This window comes from Marmota monax, unplaced genomic scaffold (genome assembly GCF_021218885.2).
Source record: "Marmota monax isolate L192 unplaced genomic scaffold, Marmota_monax_Labrador192_F-V1.1 WCK01_AAM20220418_F8-fsc00025, whole genome shotgun sequence".
In the NCBI taxonomy this organism is placed as follows: Eukaryota; Metazoa; Chordata; class Mammalia; order Rodentia; family Sciuridae; genus Marmota; species Marmota monax.
In genome coordinates this window covers 8981127-9008614 of record NW_026691950.1, presented here as the reverse complement: position 1 = coordinate 9008614, position 27488 = coordinate 8981127, and the positions used below count along the sequence as shown (strand labels likewise).

The window sequence follows — 27488 nt, the reverse complement described above, 5'->3', positions numbered from 1 at the left end:
TAATTCACCTGTTTATTTGTTCATCAGTCCTTCCTCTCTCCTTCCTTCAATATACACTGAAAGATCTGAGTTTATATCCTATGTTAGTCAGCTTCATGTTACTCTGAGAAAATGTCTGAGACAATTATTTTATAAAGATAAAATGTTTAAATTTTGGCTCATGGGTTCTGGAGGTTCCAGTTCATGATGGATTAGACCCATTGTCTTGGGCCTGTGGTGAGGCAGCACATCATGGTAGGAACACACGGCAGAGCAAAACTACTTACATAATAAGCAGAAAGCAAAGGAAGGAAGAAGAAGGGGCCAGGGTCTCATAATTTCCTTCAAGAGCATTGCCCCCATGGCCTAAGGATCTCTCATCAGGCCCCACTCCCAAAGGTTCCACAACCTCCCGACAGTGCCATCCTGGGGACTAAGCTTTTACACAAGGGCCTTTAGGGGGCAATTCAGAGCCAAATGATAGCATATCCCAAGGATGAAAGTATCCTTTTCAGAGAACCTCCAAATGCATAAAAATGACCCTTTGGAAGAGGAGTTCAAAGAGCCTGATCCCTTTTCTTTCCTTATTTCTTTAATTCCTTCCCAGGAGCTAGAATATAATAGACAAGGAAGGCGCCTCCCTCTTTCTCTGAATATTTTATGTCTAGTCTCCCTTTGAGAGCCACAGTTTACCTTTCCTGATGTCCTGCATATGAATCCCTATCACTTATTCTCACTGTGAAGACATGGTACTGGATCTTCTGTTACTGATAAACAGAATTTTTCCAATCACTCACACCCTATTAGTTTATATTGTGTATTAGAGCTCCCGTTATCTTTCTTTAGCTAATTTATGTGACTGCTTTTGGCATCTGACAAATGTTTCTCATATGAGTGGAAAAGCTTTAGGGACAGAATTCATTCTGTTCTCCTAGTTTATGTATTTCTCATTTGCATTCAGAAATGGATTTATCAAAATAGCAATTTTGTTCCACTTGGTCTCATTTTTAAAGTGAGAGCCACAGTAATGAGATGTTGACAATTCTGAGGTCTTGTTCACCACCTCAGATTCTAAATAAAATATCCAACATCATTCAATTCACATTGAGATTGTAATTTGTGTTTGGCTGCTGTATAAAAGAATCCAGATAGAAAAAGGTCTTGTATTTTATCTTTCTATTTTTGCCTTCTTCAATCAGGGAAGGCCTTTGTATTCACTTGTCTCAGGGTATTTGCTGGACCAGTCAGGTGCTGGTTCTTTTAGGAAAACCTGATCCAGTGGTGAAAATTTCAAAGGCCGGAGGATCAGGCTGACTTCATAGCATTCAGTTCAGGGTATTTGACTATGGTGGAAGATTCCTTTCCAACTAAAAATCATTTAATAAAACAAATTTAAAACTGAAGTCCAAATGATCTCAGTTCATGTTATTTTGAACATTTGCTAATAGTTGTATAGAGGGATTGTGTTGGGAACGAAGGGAGGGGAGAGGACCTCTAGGGATGAGGTGGGAGATGACAGTATGAAGAGAAAGGTTTCTCAGAGGTTAAGAAGGGGCATAGATCTGCAGGACGTTGGGGCATGGCACAGGGTAGTGGCTAGGCTTGGTGGGAGATCAGGAGTGACTACTTGGCCAGGACAGGGATTTTTCTAGTACATCCTTAGGCAACCACAAGAGCTTGAGGATTCTGGAAATCAGCAGGTATGGAAAACCCAGAAGGCGGTGCTCTTAGGTTTTCCTTCTTTTCTGTTGACACTTGAGACCTTCATGAAATTTGACAGAGAGCTACCATAATGACTTAGGATGGAATCTGCAATGTTGGTGTCCTGGGAGCTTAGAATAAGATTTAATTTGAATTTAAGACAAAAATGTAAATTGACATTGTCTGCAAGTTTGAATCAGTGAAATAAAATTCATTCTCATTATGACTGGAACAGCAAAAAATTGCAGATGATTTTTCATATTGTCTAATGAATACCTTAAATAAATTATGGTACATCCATATCAAGATTTATAGAACTATATTGCTATGAGGTGTCATGTGACAAATTCATGTTATGATGTATCAAGTAGAGTTTGATCCCACCTTAATAATGCAGGCATAGATGTGTGTTTTCATAAAAACATGGGTAAAAATATCTGAAACTATATGCATCAATATGTTACTGGTTGTCTATTTAGATTATGAGTGATATCTTGCCTAGTTTTTACTTATTGTGTTTATTATTGGGGAGCTTCATTATCTAATTAATCCTACTAAGAATAAAAACATAATTTTAAATAATATGAGACCTTAGGTATATCTTTTTTTCTGTTCAGATGGTATTGCAGAAATACAAATAGAAGCAAGGCAGAGCAACTCCTCAGAACTGAGGTAAGTTGTTTGTGCTTATTTTATGGGTTTGATCTCAATACAGCTTAATTTTAATGAATCCCTAATAAGTGGCCCCACATAGTTGTTTCTAAAGCCTAAAATGTCTATGATATAAATATGGTTTTTTTCCACATCATTTTAAAGAGATTACTGGTGTGTTAGCACACTGGGCTTCAGTAACAAAGGGCCACGAGCTGAGGGGCTTAAACAACAGAACTGTGTCTCATGGTTCTGGAGGCTGGAAGTCAAAAGTAAGGTCCCAGGAGGGCTGGTTCTTTCTGAGGGCTGTGAGGTGAGGATTTCTTCTAAGCCCCTCTCCTTGGCTTGGAAATGGCAATTACTTTCCTCTGTGCATGTCTGCCTCTGTATCCAAATGTCCTCTTTTTATAAGGACACCAGTCATGTTGAATTAGAGCTGACCATAAATACTCCATTTAAACTCAGTGACCTATGTAAAGACCCTTGTCTCCAAATAAGGTCACATTCTGAGATACTGGAGCTTAGGAGCTTCTTTGTCAGGGAAGGGGGATACAATAAACCCATAACAGGAGGTAATAGCTGTACATGAGCAATTTTTTCTTTCTTTCATACTGATTTATCATTTGCTACCTTGCTTTCAGCATTTTAGTATTTTTTCTTTTCTTTTTCTTTTTTTTTGCTTGAGCTATTCATTTTAGAATAATTCATATTGATATTAAGAATCTTTATAAATGTCATTTTAATAAAATATTTGCCTATAGAAATAAATGTGCTTAAATTCTCACATCTTAAAAAGAATGTGAGAACTAAAAGAATTCTCTAGACGAAATGGTACTAGGCTAAGGAAGGAGACCTAAGTTTAGCTGTAGCTTTTCTAGTCCACATTTTGCATAAGATAAGAAGGTTAGGTTAGAAGATGACCTCTGCAATTCCCTGCGTTTATGATCTAGTTATTCTATTTAGTAATAGTTCCAGGTCTTTTAAGCAGTTTTTTTTTTCTCATTTTCTCTCCTGCTTTTTGTTACCAGTCAAGGTTTTATTGAGCACTTGTTTCTGTAGTATGTGCTGCAGAAACAGTGGCAGGTGGCTTTGCTCATTTGGGTTACACCTAACCATGCCCATCCCCACAGGATTGTTTGTTTGTTTTGGTACCAGGGATTGAAGCCAGGGGCCCTCAACCTCTAGCCATATCCTCAGCCCATTTTTATATTTTATTTAGAGACAGTCTGGCTGAGTTGCTTAGGGCCTCGATAAGTTGTTGAGGCTGGCTTTGAACTTGCAATCCTCCTGCCTCAGCCTGTCAAGATGCTGGAATACCGGCATGCCCCATCAGGCTGGACTTCTGCAGTATTGTTATGTGTCTTCCTAGAGGCTCCACGATGAGAGGCTGCTCTAGGGATGTGGTAGTAGGTAGGTGGTCTGGGGTCTAAATCCTGGTTCACTACTTATGAACTTTCTCATCTGAGGCAAGTTACCCATCTTTCCATGCCCATTTCCTTACATGTGAAGTTGGGTGGGGACAGCAGGAGTACCTACCACATAGGACTGTTTGGATTAAGTGCATTTACATATCAGGGCATGCTAAAACAGAATAGGTTTTCCATAAATAAATGGTAGCTATTATGTTTTTACTTATCAATTAACTACCATAATTATTGTTCCTAATTGTTCTTATCAGATATATTTGTGGGGCCTGATTTAATTCCATTGTCTTTCTAAGAATAAAATTTAAGGTGTTAGGGAGTGTAGCTTAGTAAGCATGCACAAGGTCCTGGGTTTGATACTGGCTTAGAAGAGAAAGAATACAATTCATTTTACTTTTCAACTATTAAGCACATTTTTCGTCTTAGAGCAACATAAATACTAGAGATTGAACATGGTATTAGTGGTAGAGTACTTGAGGTTCATGGCTTCTGTTTCTTGCTCTTGGAACCTGCTGAAGGTTTGTCCTTTATTCATTCAGAATTGTTGCTGACTTTTAAATTTTTTCCACTTTAGTTACTTGTGTTTCCATTTCTCCTTTTGTAAAGATTGGCATTTAACATGAAATTCCAGGAGAATTAAGAATATTTAAGTACATTCTTATAAATGAGTACTGAGTTATTTGCAGGAATAATGCTATGAGGATGGAAAATGATATTGAGTCAGGATTCAAAGCTTACAGCAAATAAGAAAAAAATGTATGAAATGAAACCTAATTGTTAAGCAATACTCCTTTCCTTCCTTTCTTTGTTTTGTACCAGGGACTGAACCCAGAGGTGCTTAACTCCCAAGCAACATCCCCAGCTCTTCTTTTTATTTTATATTTTGAGACAGGGTCTTGCTAAGTTGTTTAGGGCCTCACTAAGTTGCTGATGCTGGCTTTCAACTTGTGATCCTCCTGCCTCAGCCTCCCCAGCCCCTGGGATTACAGGCGTGTGTGACGAGCAAGTCATGTTTTTAAATGACTGTTTTCCCACACGTCCAGGACTTACAGGCTCTGCAAAACCTTGTGTGTTAATTTTGTAAGGGCTCCGAGAAATGATCTGGTTGAAATGTCTGCCTTAGTGTGTGTGAGAATTTGCAATCGTGGGGAATTGTGAGCGAGCTTTTGTTTAACTGGTCTCATGGCTCAGTACTGTGAGGTAGAAAGCCATGTGGATGGGAGAAACCAAGGACCCCTACTGGTAAATTGCACTTCTCCAGAACACATTTTCTCAATAAAGGATAATATTCATAAAATTGTAAGATCATGTTCTCGCATCTTTTCCTTGGCATTGGTATTAGTTACTGGAGTAAAAAAGCAATTTCTTAACTTTTATTTTAGGATAAAGAAGGTGCTTTTATAGTAAGGGACTCCAGTCAACCAGGCTTGTACACCGTCTCCCTTTATACAAAGTTTGGAGGGTGAGTAATCCTGCTCCATTTAATTAATTAACTAATTAATTAATTTTTACTGTAGAGTTTTATATGAATTTTCCTATATTTTTGTATGTATTCCTAATTTCCAAAAAAAAGATTCTGCATTCAACAGTAAAGAAAAAATAAAACTTGAACTTTATTTCTAAAGTCTACTTATTTTTGCCTTTATATTTTCAGAAATTTACCCCGTAGTTTTCCATAAGTATATTTGTTCCGCATGGCTATAGAAACCTTAGTAATATTAAAAAAATAATTATTGTACACGGAGCTAAGCAATGAACATGCCTCTGTGAGCAGAGTAGGCGCAGACTTGGCCTCCTTCCTTCCTAGCTCAGTGGGGACTGTAGACAAGCGAACAGGCTGGGTGGGGGAAGCACTGTGACAGGAAGGTGATATTGGGGCCGGGGGTGTTGGGGTTACAGAGCTAAGACATATCTGTTGTCCTCAATTCAAGTTGAGACCTCATAGGTAAGACAGTAAAACACTGGAGGGAAGGGAAAGAGTGTTTCTGACCCAGGGTACTCAGACCCAGAGGTGGGAGAGGATATGGTGAATTTCAAAGAACTGAAACAGCGTGTGTAGCTGGATTGTAGGGAGAAACCCAGAGAGGGAGGAAGAGAAACCTGAGAGGTAGAAGCCGAAGCCAGGTCATGTCAGTGTCCAGGACTGTCTTGAAAGCATTTTTATCAAGAGATAACAAGAGAAGGTCTGCATTCTAGAAAGACATCTAAAGTGGAGTGTGTACATTTTTAAGCCTAATTTATTTACTATTAGAAATGCAAGTACTCTGGATCCCAGTGACTTGGGAGGCTAAGGCAGGAGAATCACAAGTTTGAGGCTAGCCTTAGCAACTTAGCGAGACCCTATTGTAGAATAAAAAATTTTAAAAAAGGGCTGGGGATGTATTGCAGTGGTAAAGTGCCTCTGGGTTCAATCACCAGTACCAAATCAAACCAAACCAAATCAAACCACAACAACAAAAAATGGGAAGTGCAAGTGCTCTGAAAATTCTCAAGTTTATGCCAACAGCAAGGACAAAAAGTGGTAGCCGCTGATGGCTTTTTTGAGACTTTTAATTGTTGTTGAATGGAGCTGGGGAATGTTATATTTCTCAATCTCATAAAAGGGACCAAGTATGTTATCAGTGACCACTTGCAGAACTTCCACCTGTTAATGTGAAAGGAAAAGCTAAAGAACATGGAGAAAGAAATAAACTTCATGCCAGGAATAGAAGGGGCCATACAGAGAAAGGCTGGGTGTTCACCTATAGAAAACATCTAAGAGTGAAGTTACGTTATCCCAGCTTGGTTGTAACACATTTCAATTTTCCTTATAGAGAAGGTTCATCAGGTTTCAGGCATTATCACATAAAGGAAACAACAACATCTCCAAAGAAGTATTACTTAGCAGAAAAGCATGCTTTTAGTTCAATTCCTGAGATTATTGAATATCACAAGCACAATGCGGCAGGTAAGTGACCTGTTAACACTTATTTCAAATGTTAGGTATTGGTGCAGATGATCAGACATCCCAATGAATTCTTCTGTGAGAAGTTTTATTTTGTCAGTTGTAAAATGTGATGGGTATAAAATCTGCATATGTTAAAGAAGTGATATATCCAAGAAAAATCAGAAGTAATATCAAGGTTCATAAAAAGTTCTATCTTGACATTAGGACATGAGTTATTTCAATGGATTATGGTATTGACATTTGTGTGCTTTGTATCATTAGTACTAAACTAAAAAGATGTCTGTTTTAAGCCAAGCATGGTCACATGTGCTTATAGTTCTAGCTACTTGGGAGGCTGGGGCAGGAGGATCCCTTGGGTTCATGGCCAGCCAGGGCCAACATGGTGAGACCCTGTCTCATAAAAAGATATTATAGTCACTGAAGGAGCTGCCAGATGTACCAGGATTTCATCCTATGCTGTAGGCTTCCAAAGAGTAGATGATAGATACTCCTTTCCTTACTTACATTTGATAAACCCATCGTAAATTGAGAATATCCTAAGTCGAAAGTGCATTTAATCTACCTCGTCTACTAAACACATAGCTTAGTAACTGTGGAGTGTCCACTGTTGACTGGGAGCTGTGGCTCACTGAAGCTTCCCATCATTGCAAGAGAGTAACTTCTTGTATATCGCTAGCCCAGGAGAAGATCAAAATTCAAAATTCACTAGACATTCAGAAATTGGAGAATGCTTTCTAGTGAAATGATATCATTTTTGCACTATCATAAAGTTGAGAAAAATTCTAAGTTGAACCTGCATAAGTTGCAGACTGTCTGTAATCACGTCCCATGAATTCTCTATCTTCCTGAATCTCTGCTAAACTCAGCACCAGAGTGGGAACAAAACAAACACCAAAAAATACAATTGGAAACTACATTTATGCCATTGAGGTTCTACGGGATTGATACAGCATGATTTCTACTCCTGGATTTTAAAGATGTAACTGAACAGGGAACAGACAAGCATGGAAAGTGAACTTTTATAATTTTATCGAAGGCCCTTTGCAAAGCCTGTTGTTTTTGTGTGAGTCCATTTACTTTTTTCAGAAAATGGTAAGAACAGTTACTATACCACAAAAGTCATCCATTTAAAGTATACAGTTCAGTGGTGTTTAGTATATTTTCAAACTGTGCTGTCACCATCATCTAATTTTAAGAACATTGCCATCATTTCCCAAAGAAATCACCCATTACCCCTCCTTCACCAGCTCAGCCCCAGGCAACCACTAACCTACTTTCTGTCTCTGTGGATTAGCCTATGCTGAACATTTCACATAAATGGAAAACAACGTGTGTTCTGTTGTGACTTGTTTCTTGGATACATTATAAGGTTTTTGAGGTTTGTCCATGTTATACCAAGCGAAAGTATTCTTTTTTTTGGTACCAGGGATGCTTAACCATTGACCTACATTCCCAGCCCTTTTTATTTTTGACTTTCAGACAGGGTCTTGCTAAGTTGCTAAGGGCCTCGCTAAGTTGCTGAGGCTGACTTTGAACCTTCCATCCTCCTGAGCTACTGGGATTACAGGCATGTGCCACTGTGCCCACTTCCATTCTTTAAATAAAACAAAAACTATCACAAGTTTGTTCAAATAATTAGGTTACATAAAAAAGGACAGGGCTAGAGACATAGGAATTGTACAACTTCTACCAATTATTGAGTCACCATGCAGAGCCTAGCTCAATATTTGTGTAATATATAGGTTCTCAGGCCAACATACAAGTCTACCTTTATCTCTTCAAGAAAAGTTTTAACTTCAGTGTAATAATGGTCAATGGTGAGATAGAGGATCCACCCCTCTAATTCCAAATCTGGGGAGTTATCTTAACACTCACCTGTTGTGATAGAAAGTCATCTATTATTTGCTTATGGAAACCAACACACAGCCTGGGTATGCACAGACTGAAGTCATGAGGATAGGAGAAAAACTTCTGCGGTATCAGTAGGGATTCTGGCCAACATAAATACCTGATAACATTTTCTGCCTGATGGACTTGCTACACACGTCCTTGGAAATTGGCTTGTATGTTCTGCTGAGATCTGACATGTAACAGGATAGAGGTCCTGAGGAATATGGAATTTCTAAATTCAGGCAGCCTGCTGGATTAAGTATCAATTCTTTTTTATTGATGAAAAATAATCCATCATATGGATTTTATTTATTTATTTATTTTGTTTATTGTTCATCTGATAGATTTTATTTGAATAATTTTAAAGGAAAGAATTATTAAATCTAATAACATTTGAGTTGCTTCTACATTTTAAAGGAAAGATAATTATTAAATTAATTTAAAGGAAAGATAATTATTAAATCTAATAACATTTGGGTTGCTTCTACATTTTTCATGAATAAAGCTAGTATGAATAGTTGTGTACAGTGTTTACATGAAAATATGTCTTTATTTCTCTTGGGTATTTACCTGGAGTGGACTTGCTAGGTCATGTAGCAATCCTGTGTTTAAGATTTGAGGAGCTCATTCATATCGACTTATTCCCAAATAATTTATCTGTTTGTTCTGTTTCTTTCCTTTTTCGTGTTCACATTCCTCTATTTTTTTTCTTTTGTAAGTTTTATTTTTTAATCACTATCTCAGCTCATTCAACAAACATCTATTTAGTGCCTATTGCATGCTAGAAGCCAAGCCAAGTTTTGGGGAGAGTGCTATGGATCAGATAGTCATTGATTCTGATTCTCCCAGATTTTATCCCCTGAGGGGAGACAGATATACATAACAATTTTAAGTTATTGTGAGATGTGCTATAAAAGAGCAAATACAGAGTGCTTTTGGTGTTGATGGAAAGGCACCTCCTATTTCTTATTTAGTGCTAAAAGCAACTTAGGTTAAAAGATTTAACTTACTTTCCTGATTTCCAGCAGTCGATATTCCCAGTGGTTAATCTTTGCAGCCTATTTTTATGCTAAGATTGCTAGCATAGAATTTTATCAGGGGAATCACTTTAATTTTTAGCAGCTCAATATAATTCTCTTTCCTAGTTCAGCTTTCATATTTTAAAAGAACATGAAATACTAACAGAAACCTTTTAATATCATTTAAAATGTTTGTGAGGAAGCTAGCACAGTGCCTGATACACACTAATATTTAGAAGGAGATTGTGGAATGAGTGAAAGCCTATGGCATAGAGCTATGTGTGTATGCAGAGGGAGAGCAGTACATTTATAAATGAATGAATTGTACATTTCTAGATTAGCATTTGGTCATGTGGAGTGGCTAAGAGCGATTTCACCTGTGATACTTTCTTTGATTTCTAGGACTCGTCACAAGGCTGCGGTACCCAGTTAGTACAAAGGGGAAGAATGCCCCAACCACTGCAGGATTCAGCTATGGTAACTCTCATTTTGTAGTTGTATCAGCTAATTTTCCATGAAAAGGATCCACTATCACAAGAAGGATTTAGATGTGTAGAATTCTGCACAGTGGAACCATTCTTATAAATTTGTACTCTGAGTTTTTAGATGATTTTATTTTATAGCTATAGTAACCCTAGGTTTCCTATTTTCATGATTGTTTGTAATTCAATGGAAAAGTTTCTGTTGGTGAAAAATAAACATTATCCTGTTATATCTAAAATAAATCATAGCCCTTCCTGGTTCTTACTGCTGTTGATTACTCTCAGGGATATAAGGTTAGAGGTAATGGAGAACTCTTCCAATGCAATTGTTTTTTGTTGCTTCTGGAAAAAGCCTTTTAAAGAGCAGGTTTAATTTTTTTTTTTAACTTGATGGAACTAAAAGAGAAAAAAAATCCAGAGGGAAGAGTGGTAAGTGAGGAAGTATTTGTCTTCAAAAAAGTACCTTAATCTTCAGCTATGTTATTTTCCTATTATGCAGCATCTTGATTCTTCAGTTCACTTTGCTTGTAAGTGATGGCCAAGCAGGAACATTCTCCCCAGAGGGTGGAGAGCCACTTTGTGCTGTCTAGACAGATTGCCATTATCCTAGGACTTGGAGGCAGATCTTGGTTACAGTTTCTTTTCAACACTGATTCATGCTGTGTTCTCTTTATTAAGTGCTCTCACTTTTCCCTTCTGTCTTGCAGAGAAGTGGGAGATTAACCCTTCAGAGCTGACCTTTATGAGGGAACTGGGGAGTGGACTATTTGGAGTGGTGAGGCTTGGCAAGTGGCGAGCCCAGTACAAAGTAGCCATCAAAGCCATTCGGGAAGGCGCCATGTGTGAGGAGGACTTTATAGAAGAAGCTAAAGTTATGATGTAAGTTACTCTCTCCTGCCAGGCTCCCTGTTTGTATTAGAAAGTGGCTCTTCCTCAGTTAATACACCTGCTGGTTTCTTTTCCTGTTGTAACTCTGTGTATCTATGTCTTCACTCCCAGGAAACTGACACACCCCAAGTTGGTGCAGCTTTATGGTGTATGCACCCAGCAGAAACCGCTTTACATTGTTACTGAGTTCATGGAACGGGGCTGCCTTCTGAATTTCCTCCGACAGAGACAAGGCCATTTCAGTAGAGACATCCTGCTGAGCATGTGTCAGGATGTGTGTGAAGGGATGGAGTACCTGGAGAGGAACAGCTTCATCCACAGAGACCTGGTAACCACGAGTCACTGTATTCCCATTCACTGGCCTGATTGCTTTGTAAACAATAAGCAATGATGTATTAGTATCCAATTTTTGTTCATAATAATGTTTCAGCATTGTTTTTGAACCTGATAGATTTCATTTGCATAATTTTAAAGGAAAGATAATTATTAAATCTAATAATTTATGGAGTTGATATCTCTGGGTAAGTTTCTGTGCGTTAAATATTAAATCTCTGTTAGAGTTCCATGAGATAGCAAGTCAGAGCAGATTTATTACCCTCACCGTTTTGTAGATAAGAAAGTTAGCTCCAGGGAAGTGAAAATCTTGCCTAATGTGGTAAACAGAAAAGTTAGGGTTGGCCTTGACCTTCTGGCTAAATCCTAAGCTCTTTTCCACCTCACACACTGTAAACAAAAACTATCAGAGAAATCTCTTAGTTCATTTCCTTTATCCAATGTGTTAACCTCTGACAAGACCAGAAAAAAAAAAAAAACCTATTACTGGCTCTAAAAGACGCTTCTTAACTTTTCTTATTCTTCTTTCTCTCTTTTTTTTCATTCTTCTTTTTCTTCCATTTTTATTTTCCACCTGTTTTCACAAATGTGTCTGTTTTCAACATATCAGTCACACTATCACTCTACTTTGACTCTTTCACCAAAATAAAAGTGATTTGCATGTAGGACTTTCCGTCATATTTTAGTTCTAGCTTTTTTTTTGTGATAAAGTATGGATGCATTTCTTCTAGAGAAGCAGAAAGTCATTTTTAAAAATTTAACAGTCACCTTAAAGAGGCCTTGTTCTAATAATTACTTCACACACACACACACACACACACACAAAAATCCCTCATTTAATCATCATAATAATCCTAGGAAGTAGTACTCTTATTATTGCTATTTTGCAGATGGGAAAATAGAGGTGCAAATATATCAATAGTCAAATAAACTGTGAAGGCAGTTTTGAACTTGGGGTTTTGACCGGAGTCAGTATTCTAACCACTGTGCGACAGTATCTCTAGATTTAACGTGTAATAGAGAATTTGGGATTTGGAGTTGGAAAACTTGATTTCCACGATGTATTTTGGGATAGTTGCCTAATCTCTCTGAGCCCCAGACCCTGTTTCCACAGCAATAAATTCTGTTATTTTTTTTTCTCATAAGACTATTTTAAAGGTCAGTGTATAATCGAGGCAAAGGGATTAAAAGTGGACGTGATGTACAACATTAGTGTTGGTTATTATGCTCAATGATAACAGAATATTTCTCAGTCATATTGAAACAGTACATTGCTCTTTTTTTGTACTTAATAAAAGTAGAATATCTTCAAGAATGTGTCAGACTACACTTGTCTACAGACCTTATCTTGGGGAAAGCAAGAAATATTGTCATTATCAGTAAGAAAATCACACTATTTAATAAGACTAGGAGGTGGGGAAAGAGGGTAGACCCACCTATTGATCTTTATTTAAACTCGGTCATTGGTAAAGACAATGTCATAATACCTTATTGCAAATATGGTTTTTTTACCTTTTTACTTAAAAAATTGTTATACATTGGAGACATTTCTATAGGGCTAAAAATGATTTATAAGGACACATTTCCACCATATACAAATGTTGACTGGCATATAATAAATTTAATGTGACTGGACTTTTATTTTTCTGCATTTTTTGGGTGTAAATTTTTAACAAATATATCATCATAATGTTTTCCAGGCTGCCAGAAACTGTCTAGTAAATGAGGCGGGAGTTGTAAAAGTGTCTGATTTTGGAATGGCCAGGTAGGTCTTAGTATATGTGTTTTTAAGTGATGTTCACTTTATGTTATAGAATTAATACGTGTAGGAGTAATTTGTACCAATGGGACAGAAAGAAAGTAATACATTGAAAAAACTCTACATTGTGGGGTTAATAGTTCTCTCCACTAGGTGGTAGTATAGCCCGTTAAATATACAGCTCTTCTCCCCTCCATGTGAATTAGATTTCTAGATTTGTTTTCACCAAAAGGTGTTTGGAGGTCCAGCACTTAGTATCTCAACATCTGCAGCGTTTTTATTGTCTTAATATTTGTAATTATAATAGAGGGTAGAAAATATTTTTTGAAAGTATATTGTTTATCTTCTCTCCTTCCCTCTATTCTTTGATCTGTTCATAAAAATTAGGTGCCTGCTATGTACATGCCAGACACAGAGTGTATGAACCAAAGCAGAGACTAAGCCACATATAGCTCATGTTCTAGAGGAAGGAAAATGCAAGATCTGAGAATAATTTATGTGATAGAGCAGGGGTCAGCAAATGACAGCCTGTGAGTCTGACCTACACTTTTCTGTGTGTGACCTGTAAACCAACAATGGCTTTTATATTTTTAAATGGTTAGAAAAAATTCAAAGAATATTGAAACCTGAAAATTGTCTGAAATTCCAAAGTCGGTGTCCATGTAAATAGTGTTATCGAGGCAGAGCCTCATTTCTTTGTTGATGTGTCATCTGTCACTGGTCTCGCCCTGCAGAGGCACAACTAGGAGTTGTGACAGGGACTGGGTGGACTGTGAAACCCAAAGTATTTTGGGTACTCAAATAACTGTCCATTCTTCAGCAAAAGTCTGTGGACCCCTCGAGAGACAACTTGGGGTAGAGCAGAGGTGAAGGAAGCTGCTTTAGATCAGCTGACTGGGAAGGCCTCTCTGAGATGGAGACACCAAAAGGTAGACACCAAAAGGCAGGAAGTAACCAGTTAGGTGAAAATCTGGGCATAAAATATTCCAGGTGGAAGGAACAAGTGCCAGAGCTTGAAGTCTGGGATGAATTTGTCCAATTTGGGGAACTGAAAGAGGGCCAAGGAAGCTGGCCCATAGGTAGTGCTAGGAACAATTAAAATGGCAGGCAAGGCCAGGTGCTGTGAGGCCACGGTCAGGGACCAAGGTTAGCTCCTAAGGAAACTCAGGCCTAGGGAGGTTAGAAAGATGTTGCCATCAATTTCTGACTCTCTAGATGTTAAGCGTTCTCTATTTGCTTTGCATAAAGATGTTTAACATCTGATGGGCGTCCTCCACTTTCATATATCTGAGCTTCAGAATATCTTTGCTTTTATATCAACCTCTGTAAAACAATCTTTATTCACTAAACTCTGATTCCCCTGATATGATTTGATCCAGCCCATAGCAGCATCATTCCTAGCTACCATCTTTATCTGTATAGTTGCACAAAGAAAGTTTGTTCTTTTATTCGAATATTTCCTCATGACAGCTTTTAGAAATCAACTTTATATGTACATGTAACCTCTAAATACATATAAATATGTACTGAACATATTATAGCAAGGGTTGAAGTTCTCACATCTACCACCTCTAGTCAGCTATTCACCCCAGAAGCAGCTACTGTTACCATTGCTATATGTCCTTCCAGAAGGGCATAACTGTGTTCACATAGAATAATAATATGGTGTTGTTTTGAGTATGCGTGCATGTGGGGATGTCATGGTATATAAACATACATAGTTGGCATAGTGGTACACACCTGTAATCTGAGAGCTTCAGGAGGCTGAGGCAGGAGGATTGCAAGTTCAAAGCTAGCCTCAACTACTTAGTGGAGCTCTAAGCAATTTAGCAAGACCCTGTTTCCAAACAAACAAACAAATAAATAAATAAATAGGGCTGGGGTGTGGCTCAGTGGTTAAGAACCCCTGGGTTCAATTCCTGGTACCAAAAATATTTAAATAAAATAAATATACATGCCACCATTTATATACTTCATTTTTCTTTTTCTTTTTTTGCATTTCCTTTTTTCATATGCTGCAGTTTTAAATTGTGTTCTGTGGAATTATGGGGGCTCAAAACATGTGTCTCTAGAAACTTTTCACCACTTCCTTTAGAACAGCTCTGCTTTAGATCTTTCACATATGGGGCCTTTGAGTAAAATTTTGTTTAAAGAACAAACCTGCTTACCAAAAAGTTTTCAAGCTATTCTATTGTGTTCCGCCTCTGTTGCCTAATAAAACAGAAAGATGAACAGAAAAACGAAAGTTCAGGTACTGATGTTGTGATATATCCCTCTCATCCCCTTAAATTACGCTGAGGAAGATGGAAATCACTAGGTGTGGTCACTGAGGTGAACCTTTAGCTTCAACCGGATGCTTACAGACTTCAATCAACTGTGTTTTTTTATTCTAAGGGGGTAAAAACGAAAGCACACATACGAAACAAAGATCGTACTTCAGAGGTGTAAACCCACGGTGTGTCTTACTCTAGGTATGTTCTGGATGATCAGTACACAAGTTCTTCTGGTGCTAAATTCCCCGTGAAATGGTGTCCACCCGAAGTGTTCAATTACAGCCGCTTCAGCAGCAAATCAGATGTGTGGTCATTTGGTAAGAGCCATGCTTCACATTGCTTCTGCTCTGGGGAGGAAGTGGACACATCATGGACTAACGCTTATCCTTCCCCAGGTGTTTTGATGTGGGAGATATTCACTGAAGGCAGAATGCCCTTTGAAAAGAACACCAACTATGAAGTGGTAACCATGGTTACTCGAGGCCACCGACTCTACCGCCCGAAGTTGGCATCCCTATATGTATATGAGGTGATGCTGAGATGTTGGCAGGAGGTATAGATATTTCTTTTGTGTTCTCTTAGGGAATCTCTAAAACATTTAGGGGTTGGACTTAGTAGCTGGATAATGTGAAGGCCCAGGTAGGCAGTGCATGTTTTATAGTGATTTCAAACTCTAGCTAGGTAGGACGCCAACCCTCTCAACTTGGTTCTGAATAATCAGAGGAAGAATGTGAAGTGGAAATACGAATAACGAACTGCATACGTTCAGACTACTGCCTCGCTCCCACGGGGGAATCTTGCCACAGTTGCCTGAGCCACAGACAAAAAAAAATATGCCTGGAGAAGTTGCTCGCTTCCTTTCTGTGGCTTACTTTTGGGTTTCAAATATTACTCTTCTACCAAAAGAGGTTTCTTCCTTTAAACCTCAGCTTCCCCAGGTCTCTTTGCTTAGTCTCTGGAAGGACCGAAATATCATCTCACAGAAAGATTATGTGCCAAGTGGCTTTTGAAAGACAATGATAGTAGCTCACCTGCCTTGTGTACTAGGCACTGTGCTGAGTGCTTTAGATTTAGTTCTCAAAGTACTCTTTGAGGTGGAGATATTTCTCCTGTGACCACTTTATAGATGAGAAGATTAAGACTCCGGAGGTTGATGCTTGCTCAAGGCCAACTAGCTATAGAGCAGCAGAGGCTCACCTGACTCCAAAGCCCAGGTTTTCAATCACTGGCTGTAACCTCCCAAGAACCCTGATTGCGTCGGGTAGAGAGACCTGCTAGGCAGGAAGTGGTACTAGGGGGAAAGAGAACAGCACGAACAAAGGTAAGGAGGTGGTTATAAACATGCTATGAACATGAGGGTAGAAATTAGTCTGATTTAGCAGAGAACCCATGTGAGGCTGTTCATGGGAAATGAAATTGGGTGATAAGGGGCCTGGGGAGGGACAGGTTATAGAGGGCTCTGCAAATTAACAGGACTTAATTTTGTAGGCTCTGCAGAGCTCTAGTAGGTCTTTGAATAGGGACCTGAAAACAGCTTTGGAAAGGTTAGTCTAGCAGCAATGCAGGTGGTCAACAGGGGTGGACATGCAAGGTCACCTAGGGTGGACATGCATGGTCAACTAGGGCAGAGACAGACTATTGGGAGATGTCTGCACTCTCCAGGCCCAAAGCCACAAATGCCTCTTTGGAGTGATCTCCAGGCCCAAAGCCACAAATGCTTCTTTGTAGTGAGTTAGATTTGGGAGTCTGAGCAATGAAACTTTTCTTGGGAATGGATTCTGGAACCCACAGCTTCTCTTTGACTTTTAATTGTAGAAACCAGAGGTGAGGCCTTCATTTGAAGATTTGCTGCACACAATAGATGAATTGGTTGAATGTGAAGAAACTTTTGGAAGATAAGTGGTGTTGTGACCAGTGGCTCCAAGATTCCAAAGCATGCAAAGGAAATGGCACTTTGTGGATAACTTATTTGGAACCTGGTTGTGTAGACGTTTTGCGTATACACAGCTAAGGCATTTGCTTCTATACCAACCTTGGCTCTGTGACTGAGTTTACCCAATTGTGGAGATGCTGCCGTAGAGCTGGTGATTCCAGGCACTCACTTCTTATTTCTCCCGAACTTGAGTTCCAGACACTATGCTCAGGCCCTGGGGTTTGCCTATTTTAGGGGTGTTCATGGGACCATGTTGACTAGTGCCAGTAGAAAGCCAGGGTTTGGGGGAAGGGGAACAGTACTAGACCCATGTTCCAGCAACCCTTCACTTCTCTGTGATTTCCGCAGAAACAGAGGCCTGGGGCATTGTGTAGAGAGCTAAGTTCTAGATGAATCAGGAGCCCACCTTGGATAAGTATCCATCTTTTTTTTGAAAACAACTGTTTTCAAGAGTGTTCCTAGTATTACATTTAAAATACTTGTATGCTGTATATATTGTAAATACATATAATATATAAAGTTATATATTTATAAGAAACACGAGTTGTCTTTTAATTGAAACTTTTAATTCTGTAATATAAGTTCCTTGTTTTAGGGACTATACATGACAGCTGTCAATTCCTTTCCTGGGGATCAAATATTCCTTACTGAAGAGAAGAAAGTGTGGGTCCTTTTGTTGCTAATGCTTTTCCTCAAGTAAATAAGCTGGGGATGCCTGTCTAGCATAGGCCCCAGTAGGACCTGTCTTGGGACTATAGGATCCTGCCTATGGTAGCCACAGCTAATCTGTTGAATATTTGATCCAGAGAATCAGTCAGTTCCTAAATCGTAAGAATCTGCCTCAGGGCAGTGTTGCTCTAATTGGAGATGCTGGGCTCTTGGAGCAGACAGATTAGGTAATGTTGGTAACAAAGGCTGTCCCCATCTCAAGCACAACCCAGGAACAACTCAGGTTGTGGCAAAAAGTCCAGGGAGCTACTGAGGCAAATGGAGAGATGGCTTTTTGAGAACCTCAGGAGGCCCGGCTGGTCTTGGGTTCTTGGATCAGTGAGACTGTCTGTACAGCCTCACAATGGACCTTCTCTCCAGCTTGTTCTGGTGGGTTTCTCACCCTTACAACATCTAAGACACCAACTGAGTTAGAGCCCTCCTTTTTCTTCATGAGTCCAGGCAAAAGAAATCATCTGGGTCACCAACAGCAGAGAGCATTTATTGCCCAACATATTGTTGATATCTATTGGGCACAAGGCTGAGGAAGACTTGGACCTTCCTCTAGGGGCTCCTTCCTCTCTGAGGGCTGCCATGATCTGCCCTGCAATGTGACATGTTTGGTGATAGGCCAGAGATAGTTGCTCTGAGCTGCATCTTCACCCAATACTTATTGCTAGATTTTGTAAAAACAAAACAAAACAAAAACCATGCTGTTCTAGTTGTCTACCCAAATATAATTTATAGTCTTAATCCATTCTGATAAAAACAAGGCTGCCATAAGGAGAACCATGTCTTTGGCTTGGGTTTTATGTACCAGCAGCCCATCCGCCAAAGGCTGGGTTCGTTCCTTCACTAAATCCTTTATAATAGAAAAAAGTCAAAATATCCCAGTTCTTGTCAGAATCTGCCACATTCCTCCTCATTTTCCCCTCCCTTTCACAATAACATGCACACTTTTTCTTTTTGAGATACTGGGGATTGAACCCAGGGGGACTCTAATCACTGAGCCACATCACCAAAACTTTTTATTTTTTTTATTTTGAGACAGAGTTTTGCTGAGTTTCCCAGGCTGGCCTTGAACTTGTGAGGCCCCTGCCTCAGCTTTCCAAATTGCTGGGATTATAGGTGTACACCGCTACACCTGGAAACATGCACACTTTTTACTGACTTGTAGCTCATTCAAGGAGTTGGTCATGTGCAAGCTAGACCTCAGAGTGACTGTCACACTTTCCTCCTTTACATCTTTCGTCTTCCGCCCCCAGTTTTTCCTTTTCATCTTGTGGAGCTGTGGGAAGAACAGATGGTGGGGAAGAGGATCAGGAGAAGGTCTAGTTCCTGTCCTAACCATCATGAATGCTTTTAATGGAAAAACAAGATAGATGATAACTGGCAACACTTGTAACATTTTCTTCACTAAAACTTTAAAAAAGCTTTATATGAAAGCATTGCTAAGGCCAAAAACAAAATAAAAAGTAGAAGTATTCTCCCAGAATGCCAAAAGATCTGACTCTATGAGGCAGGAAATAGCCTGAGAATACACTGAGTCTTCATTAAAGTTGATCCCTTAATTAGTTAATTTTTGGTTATATTTTCCAGTGAAATGAAACAAAGCTCCCCAATGTAATTTGCATTATTGATGTTGTTTTCATGGTTTTTTGGCCAGACCTCAGTCATGTTTTAAGTGTATCATTGGATTTTCTCCTTCTCCCCAAAGTCCCAGAAGTGTCAATCCTAAGTCAGAGGACAAAACCTTCTAGGCTTCATATTCCAAAACCTGGAATCCTGTTGTGTTTCTACCACTTCCTGGGGCCTCGGGCAAGTTCCTTCCTTGTCTGTTCTTTATTTCATTCTCTGTCTACAGAGGGCAATTAGACTTAATGATTTTTAAGGTGCCTTATACTAACATTTTGTGATTTCTTGAAAATGTTGTTTGCTAGACTCACCCACACATATGGGAATGAGGAAGTAATAGCAACCACCCTCATAGATCTGGATGCAGATCTGTGAACTTTCTTATGTAGGCCATTAGGTTGTCATTCACAGACTTTGAGGTTTTTAGAACAGGAAAATAGGTGGGGTTAACTTTGCTGCTGAGAATCGTCTTGGGTAAACTATGATTTCAGTTTAAAGATGTGTTTTTGTGCGTGGAGCGTGGCTGAAGAACTGAGGACGGCTTTATGTGCCCCTGCAGAAGGACAGCCATGATTCTGTCCACCTGTAAGTAAGATGGGCTTTGTTCTCAGGGCTTGTTCTGGACATGTTATTCTTCTTGAACATCAGAGGAAGTTTTGTCTAAGTTGTAGAACTTGTGAAAGTTTGCAGATAATTTCCCCAGACATATTGACAGTATTTCGTTTCTTGTTTTAATAACCACAGTGGTGATATAATTCTAGTAAATGTTTGGCATTGAGAACACAAAACAGTGAAAACCAGTGTTCTTACATCTCTAATGTGATTTAAAATGTAATCAGTGTGAAGTGTTAGATTCTAGAAGGATATTTAATGCAAAGAACCCTGTGCTGAAGGCCAGAAGACACATTCTAGTTGTGGTTCTGTGGCAGTCTTGGTGGGTTATCCTTGGCAACTTCTTTATGTCAAGCCCCTGTCTTTAAAAGGACAACTCCCTTTATGGTTACCCACCAGTGAGATATCACAAAGAAACAACAGCTAAAAATGATGGGTGCTTCATGAACTTAATTCTGGAGTCACTTTGGAAGACTAGTTCTGGATGCCTATTCTGGAATGAAGTTTCAACAAAGCTCAATGTCAGATTAGGACAGATCACAAAGTCAAGGTCTTGCATTTCTGATTTTTAGGTGGTGTTTAGAAAAATTGATTTTAATTTTAAAATATCACCTGTTTCAGCTAAATTGGGACCCAATACTTATTGTTAGAATTTGTAAAAAAAAAATAAAATAAAATAAACCATGCTATTCTAGTTGTCTACCCCAATATAATTTATAGTCTTAATCCATTCTGATAAAAACAAGGCTGCCATAGGGAAAAATGAAATTATGTCATTTGCTGGTAAATGGATGGAACGGAAGGGCATCATGCTAAATGAAACAAGCCAGACTCAGAAAGTCAAGGATTAAATGTTTTCTCTACATGGAAACTAGAATAAAATAAGGGAAAGGTGGGGGACAAGGGTCCCAAGGAAATAGAAGGGAGATTAGTGGAGCAGAGACAGGGATAAATGAGGAGGGAGAAGGGACAGGAAAAGGCAGGCACACCTTTATGTATATTTATAAAGCACCAATTTTTTAAAAAAGAGCTCCTAAATAAACAGAAGGAAGACCACAGAGTAGAGGAAGGGGAAAGGGGTGGGAGGAGGGGACTGAAATGGGGCAAATTATATTCCATACATGTATGATTATGTTAAAATGAACCCACTGTTACATGTACCTATAATGCACTAATAAAAACATCACCAAAAAAAACAAAAAAACAAAAAAAAAACCCAAGGCTGCCTGTAATCAGAAATAAAGGCCAAGAAGATTAAAGCAGAAAAAGTCAAAAGCAGCAACATATGATCCTCCCCCCACCCCATGGCAGGACAGAGCTGAGCAGTGACATAAGAATTTTTAAATATTAAAAGTTCTGTGAGCAAGGAGTTCTTCATTTACCTTAGGCCAGAACTAGAGAGAAGAAGGCCCTGTGAATGATAATAGGGAGGGTTTGGGTATAAATGATGTGTGAGAGAAGCAATTTGTGAGGGTTGAGTCAGGGTTTAGACTGCCTGAGGGGTTAAGCAAGAACACCTCTCAGGGGTATTTTGAGGATCATTCTCTTTGCCATGGAAGGGGATGGTTTGGGTGTGATCTCAGTGCCTCTCAACTTCTGATGATCTGGTTTGATGGTGAGAATCACCTATTTCCTTCAGCCATAAACTGCAGCTAACACATGGTTCCATTTTCTTCTGGGTAAAAGAATGAGTTGTCTACTTTGGACAAGGAGAAAGCCCAGTAATTCCTCATAGTAGACTAAAATTAATTTTAAAAAATGTCCATATGTGCTTTTCAGAATCGTCTGCCAAATGCAATTGCTGTTTTCAGGGCAGTCATGGCAGTCTGGCTTCATAAGCTGCTGCAGGGTAGAAGGAGGTAATTCTGGAAGCTGGGATGTTGATCCTGCTGAGTGATGGCAGATTCTGAGTTGGGTATGGGGGCAACTGCTCCAGAGAATTTCCATAAGTAAAACATAATTTGAATTGCCATCATTCACAGCAGCTAACAGTTGTGCTGAAAGCAGCCCCAGCCTAGGACAGGAGAATTCTTTAGAGAACAGGGCACAGGTGCAATGGTTGAAGGTTAGAAAATTTTACCTCTGACCTCCCCTGCAGCCCATTCCCACCTGCCCCCCACCTCCAATTTCTCTGCACTTCTTTTCTCTCCAATGTATAAAGTTGAAAGGCAAAATAATTTTATAAGTGGTTCTTAAGTCTAGTGTGCTGACTTTGCCTTCAAAGGATGCCTGGGATAGTGTTATTGATTTAATTCCAGGATTCTGAGGGACTTGTTCAGATAATTTAAAAATAAGGAAGAAAAATACTGCCTCTGATTTTAATTCTGAAAGCTTATGGAATCAAGCTTTGACAAAGCTCAGTGATATCAGATGAAGCCAGTTGACAACCATGGTTTTTGGACTTATCTCCATAGTTTGATCTGAGGTTGAGGTAAGGAGCAAAATTGTCCATTATTATTATCATCACTAATGTGAAGTTGAGGGACCAGAAGGAGGCAGCCTCTAAGATGCCCCCTCTGTGAGGCCTGCCTCCAGGTAGTCATGCCCTAATGCAATCCCTAATCTTGAGTATGAATCAGACCTAGTTCCTCACTTCTCATGAATATAACCTGGTAAAAATGATGGGATGTCACCTTGGAGACTAGGTTATAAGGAGGTCCAGGGTCTGGTCTTGGTGCTCTCTGGCTTCTTGACTCTTAGATCAGCTGCCATGTGCGTACCCTCAGGCCACCCACGAGTAAGCCTGTCTTGAGAAACCAAGGTCCTCCAATGGCCATGGAAGTGGGCTTGGAAGTGGATCTTCCAGCTCCAGTGGAGCCCAGCCTGACCACAGCTTCACTAGATACCTTAAGCCAAAGGAGCCCAGCTAAGTTGTTCCTGAAATCTTGACCCATGGAGACCATGAGATCATAGTTTCCTGAGGTTTGAGAGTGATTCATTCTTAACAACAGGTAACTAACGAAGTGGCAAAAAGCAGGCAGAGCCACATGTCAGAGCCACATGTCAGAAACAAACCTGTCTGCTTTCACAACCATTTGCCTCTGGTCTTACTCAAAAAGAGTTTCAATGTTGGCTGGATGCAGTGGTATATACCTGTAATCCCAGTGACTTGGGAGGCTTATTGAGGATTGTGAGTTTGAGGCCAGCCTCAGCAACTCAGTTAGACCCTAAACAACTTGAGTGAGACTCTGTCTCAAAATAAAAAATAAAAAGGGCTGGGGATGTGGCTCAGTGGTTAAGCACCTCTCGGTTCAAACTCTGACACCAAAAACAAAAAGTGTTCAGTTTAATTGAGACTTTTTTTTTGTCGTTGTTCTGATGACTTGAATTATTTCATGTCCCCCTCTGAAAAAAGTATATAAAAATGATACTTGCAGCTTATAACCATCTCTGGGTGGCTCCTCTGCTTTCTTCTGTGCAGACCTGCAGATCCTATGGCTCCTCTGTGGAGCCAACTGGCCCTGTGTTTTCTGCCTTCAATGAATCCTAAGTCAGTGAGCACAGCTTGTGGTCCAGTGCCAGCTGTGCCCACAGGCCTTGTGGCCTGGCTGGGTGTTTCCTCACCTTGCAAGCGGTCTAGGGTGTCTTGGGTGTGATATGTGAAAATTCATCATCAACTTTGAGCCCACAGACAACCGAGTTCTGGGAAACACGATTCCAAGGTATGGGGGAGGAGAGAGGTTGAATGTAAGGTCCAGCTCACAGATGGTCATTTCCTAGAAGAAATCAAAATCCCTGCATAGAGCAAGCAAGGGCTTCCAGGAACTGGGAATCTGTGTGGTGTTTTGGCTGCGGCTGAGAAATATGAGCCTTCGTCAGGGAGACTCACTGCCTTTTGTTACCGGACCCTTCACTCAGGGGAACACTAGTCACCCTTGTGCTGGATGCCCCATCCTGCTTCTTCAGGCTTCTAGAGTCTTCTTTGTGCCCCTCCCCCCACACTGTACCCCTTCAGGCCCAAGAGAGGTTAAGCACCATTCCTGCCTTCCACCCCATTTATCTCTTTGCTGTCCCACTAGCTAGGTACATTTTTCCTTCCAGATGAATCCCCTAATGTAACAATTTCCCCCTTTTCAAGGTTTCACAGATACCCTAAATGCCAACAAAACAATTTGGGTTCTAATACAGAGTTGCTCGCTTATTTGGTCCATACATTTAGAAAAGGTAAGGTCTCTGGTGAACTTCATGTCTTAGAAGAGAGGACATTTGAGTATCCAAAGGATGAGCAAGTGTGTACACACATGCACACTCAGGATAATTTAACAACTTAAATGTACAAAGGGCATAAACAGAATAGGGATAGCTTTCTAAATTGAATAAAGACTGCTATGACCAACTCAATGTACCACCTTTCCTTCCTTTTCCTTCCCACGGCCCCGTGGTTTTCATTTGGTGTCTGGAAAGCCAACTTAACTCCTGATCAGAGGCACAAATCCATGCTATAGGAAAGCTAGCTGTGTTGCACTGCCCACTTAATCTAGTTTAACTCAATTAAAAATCATGTGTCTTCAAAAGGCCCTAAAAATAGAACTAGTGGTGGGATTAAGGAAGTTTGGTTTTTCTGTAAACTTCTGGAAAAAGACAAGACATAGTTTATTGGCGTGGCCAATTTATAGGACCAGCTCCACTCATCTAGAGCCATTTTCTTAAAGCCACACTTTTATAAGGTGTTCCCCAACCCTTGAGCTGCAGTTGGCACCAGAGATTCTTTGTCTTAAGACCACAGCCTGCAGCGTCTGGGTTGGCCAACAAGCCTGGCCATTGGCTCAAGGCAGCTCCTGAATAAGCCAGTTTCAAGTCATGTTTTTAAATAAAAAGCACTAACCATGTGCTAGTTATGATGATGACCAAATTCAATAGGATTGAATTTCCTTCGAGACAACTGATTCAAAAAGAAACTCTGATATCGGATGGGCAGAGTGGAGGTGGGATTGGGGGGTGATGGGGGATGAACTCAAGGTTTACTTGATGTAAACCTTAAGACATTGGAAATAAGGCAATGACAGCTGCTTTGCTTCTCAGACAGCCCTGACCGGGATTTTCACCTCCATGCCTTTCCCTGTGGAGAGGTGACCTTATGGACTGTCCTGAGAAATGGCACTTCTCACCCTCACTTCCTTCCCGTGTCCCCTGGTGGAAGTCTGTTCCTAATCAGAGCACTGTTGCCACCACCCAGAAACCTCTGGGGGTGGAAGGAACCTCAGCAGGCTCCCAGCTAAATGACAGAAGGAGGACAAAGCTTTCCCAGGAAAGATCACAAATACCAAATAAATGAGAGGGTCAACCGCATGACCCTCAAGAGATGTGCTGATGGTTCGCAAAGGTCACAGAGATTACAGCTGGACGCGATGATTTTTTTTTTTTAATAATTTGCCGGCCTACGGCATAACATTAAAGATATTTGCTGAGGAATAAGCAGATGAAAAGAACAGCGCAGATGTTACTGTCGGAGAAGAAACCCTGCTCCTTCAGTAATCATCCTTCCACATGTCCTTCCAAATAGTCACTGTCCATCTCTGGGGCATTTTAGTCTCTCTGGCAAAGGCCTTTGATATGCATGAGTTCCTGCTTAAATTAGGAATTTTCTAGAAGGGCAAGAGCTTTCTCCCTTGTGGGTTAACACAAGGATTTAGAGAGTGACTTCTGTAATCACAGAATGCCTGTAGAAGGGAGTTCTGTGTTTACTTCCTCACCCAAAAGTCCTGTGATGTTGTAACAGAAAATGACCACAAGTCTATTAATCATTAATAACTGCTTTGGGATGAATTTTGGTCTAATACTCCTACCTATAAAGATAATTAGTATCTTGGGGTGTTAGGCTCAGCAAGGGGACACCAAAGAGCTGTTTGTCTTATAGTTTTTCTAATTCACTCAAAAATTATTTATTGGGCAGCAACTATCTGCCAGCACATGTGCAGTCAGTGGGATGGATCCATAAATAAGCAAGGCAGAAGCTGTCTTCTCTGCTCACAACTGCTCCTGGTCTTCTGAGGAAATAGTTCAAATCCTTATCATAATTCCTGCTTGGTGTCTGATATCAGCAGTTTCTCTTTTGAAGTTTCATGTAGTTAAAAGTGCGGTGATAATTCATCTTATGGGTCAACATGGCTGGGCCTTGGTGCCTAGCTATTTGGTTAAACATTATTCTGGATGTTTCGGTGAAGGTGTTTTTGGATGTGATTAATATTTAAATAGGTGGATTTTGAGTAAAGAAGATTGCCTCTGTGTTGGTTTTTGTTGCTCTGACCAAACTACCTGACAAGAACAGCTTAGAGGGAGAAAAGTTTATTTTGAGCTCATGGTTTCAGAGATTCAGTCTATCATCCACTGACTCCTTTGCTCTGGGCCTGAGGATCATGAGCAGAAGGGAATGACAGAGGAAAGCTACATAGTTCATGGCAGCTAGTCAAGAGGGGGTTAGGGGGAGGGGACACAAGGAGCCAGGGACAAAATATTAACTCCAAAAGTGCATACCCAGTGCCCTTACTTCTTCCAGCCATGCCCCACCTGCCTATAGTTACCACCCAGTAACTATAGTCCATTCAAATTATTAATTTTTCAAATAGATCAATCCACTGATTAGCTTCCAGCTCTCATAAACGAACCATTTCACCTCTAAACATTATTAACACAGGAGCTTTCTGGGGACACCCTCCATAGTGTGGCTGGGCCTCATCCACAGTTGAAAGCCTTACGGATAAAAGTACGGTCTCCTCTAGACGAGAAGGAATTCTCCCGAATGCCTTTGGACTCAACCGTAACCCTGTCCTGCGTCTCAGATGTTGTACTTGCTAGCCTCCACAGTCATGTGAACCAATTCTTTAAAACAGACCTCCCTGTCTGTTCATCCTAATACAGATGCCATGGTTACAAACATAAATGCCACTAAAAAAAAAAAATGCAGCAGTACGACACATCTCCTGTCACACCAGTCATTTACACCTCACTGAGAACAAGGGTCATAGTCTGTCTTGAGAGCTGTTTTGACAGTGGGGAGAGAGTCTTGAGTGGAGGCAACATTGAGTCAGAGGTAGAGACAGGACTTAAAAGAGAGAAGTGGAGGACTGAAGATCTGTGTTGGCTTACTCGCCAATCAATTGTGTTTTCAGAGAACCATCACGATTTTATGAGTTTACCTTAAATATTCCTGTGAGTACCTGATAAGTACTCGCTGAATGAGTTCCAGGAAACTGGGTGAGGGAAAAGGTGGGAGAGGAACTAACTGCCATGAACTAGTTGCTTTGCCCTTGCTAT

The 27488-nt window shown here is 40.0% G+C and overlaps 2 protein-coding genes across 3 annotated transcripts in view; both read left to right on the top strand.

Annotated features, from left to right (window-relative positions):
* The window catches only part of Tec (tec protein tyrosine kinase), a 120113-nt gene extending 102296 nt beyond the window's left edge, over positions 1-17817 (top strand). For both annotated transcript variants that reach the window (XM_046458417.1, XM_046458362.2), the window contains 10 exons: positions 2298-2352; positions 5138-5217; positions 6569-6702; positions 10014-10088; positions 10801-10972; positions 11093-11309; positions 13015-13079; positions 15545-15663; positions 15742-15899; positions 17162-17817. In XM_046458417.1, the coding sequence (XP_046314373.1) occupies positions 2298-2352; positions 5138-5217; positions 6569-6702; positions 10014-10088; positions 10801-10972; positions 11093-11309; positions 13015-13079; positions 15545-15663; positions 15742-15899; positions 17162-17245 (1159 nt within the window). In that variant the 3' untranslated portion in view covers positions 17246-17817. The remainder of the gene's footprint in view (positions 1-2297; positions 2353-5137; positions 5218-6568; positions 6703-10013; positions 10089-10800; positions 10973-11092; positions 11310-13014; positions 13080-15544; positions 15664-15741; positions 15900-17161) is intronic.
* Positions 17818-19475: 1658 nt separating this feature from the next.
* Txk (TXK tyrosine kinase) overlaps positions 19476-27488 on the top strand; it is a 63751-nt gene continuing 55738 nt past the window's right edge. Inside the window, exon 1 of the mRNA XM_046458236.2 lies at positions 19476-20207. Coding sequence (XP_046314192.1) covers positions 20168-20207 — 40 coding nt within the window. The 5' untranslated portion in view covers positions 19476-20167. The remainder of the gene's footprint in view (positions 20208-27488) is intronic.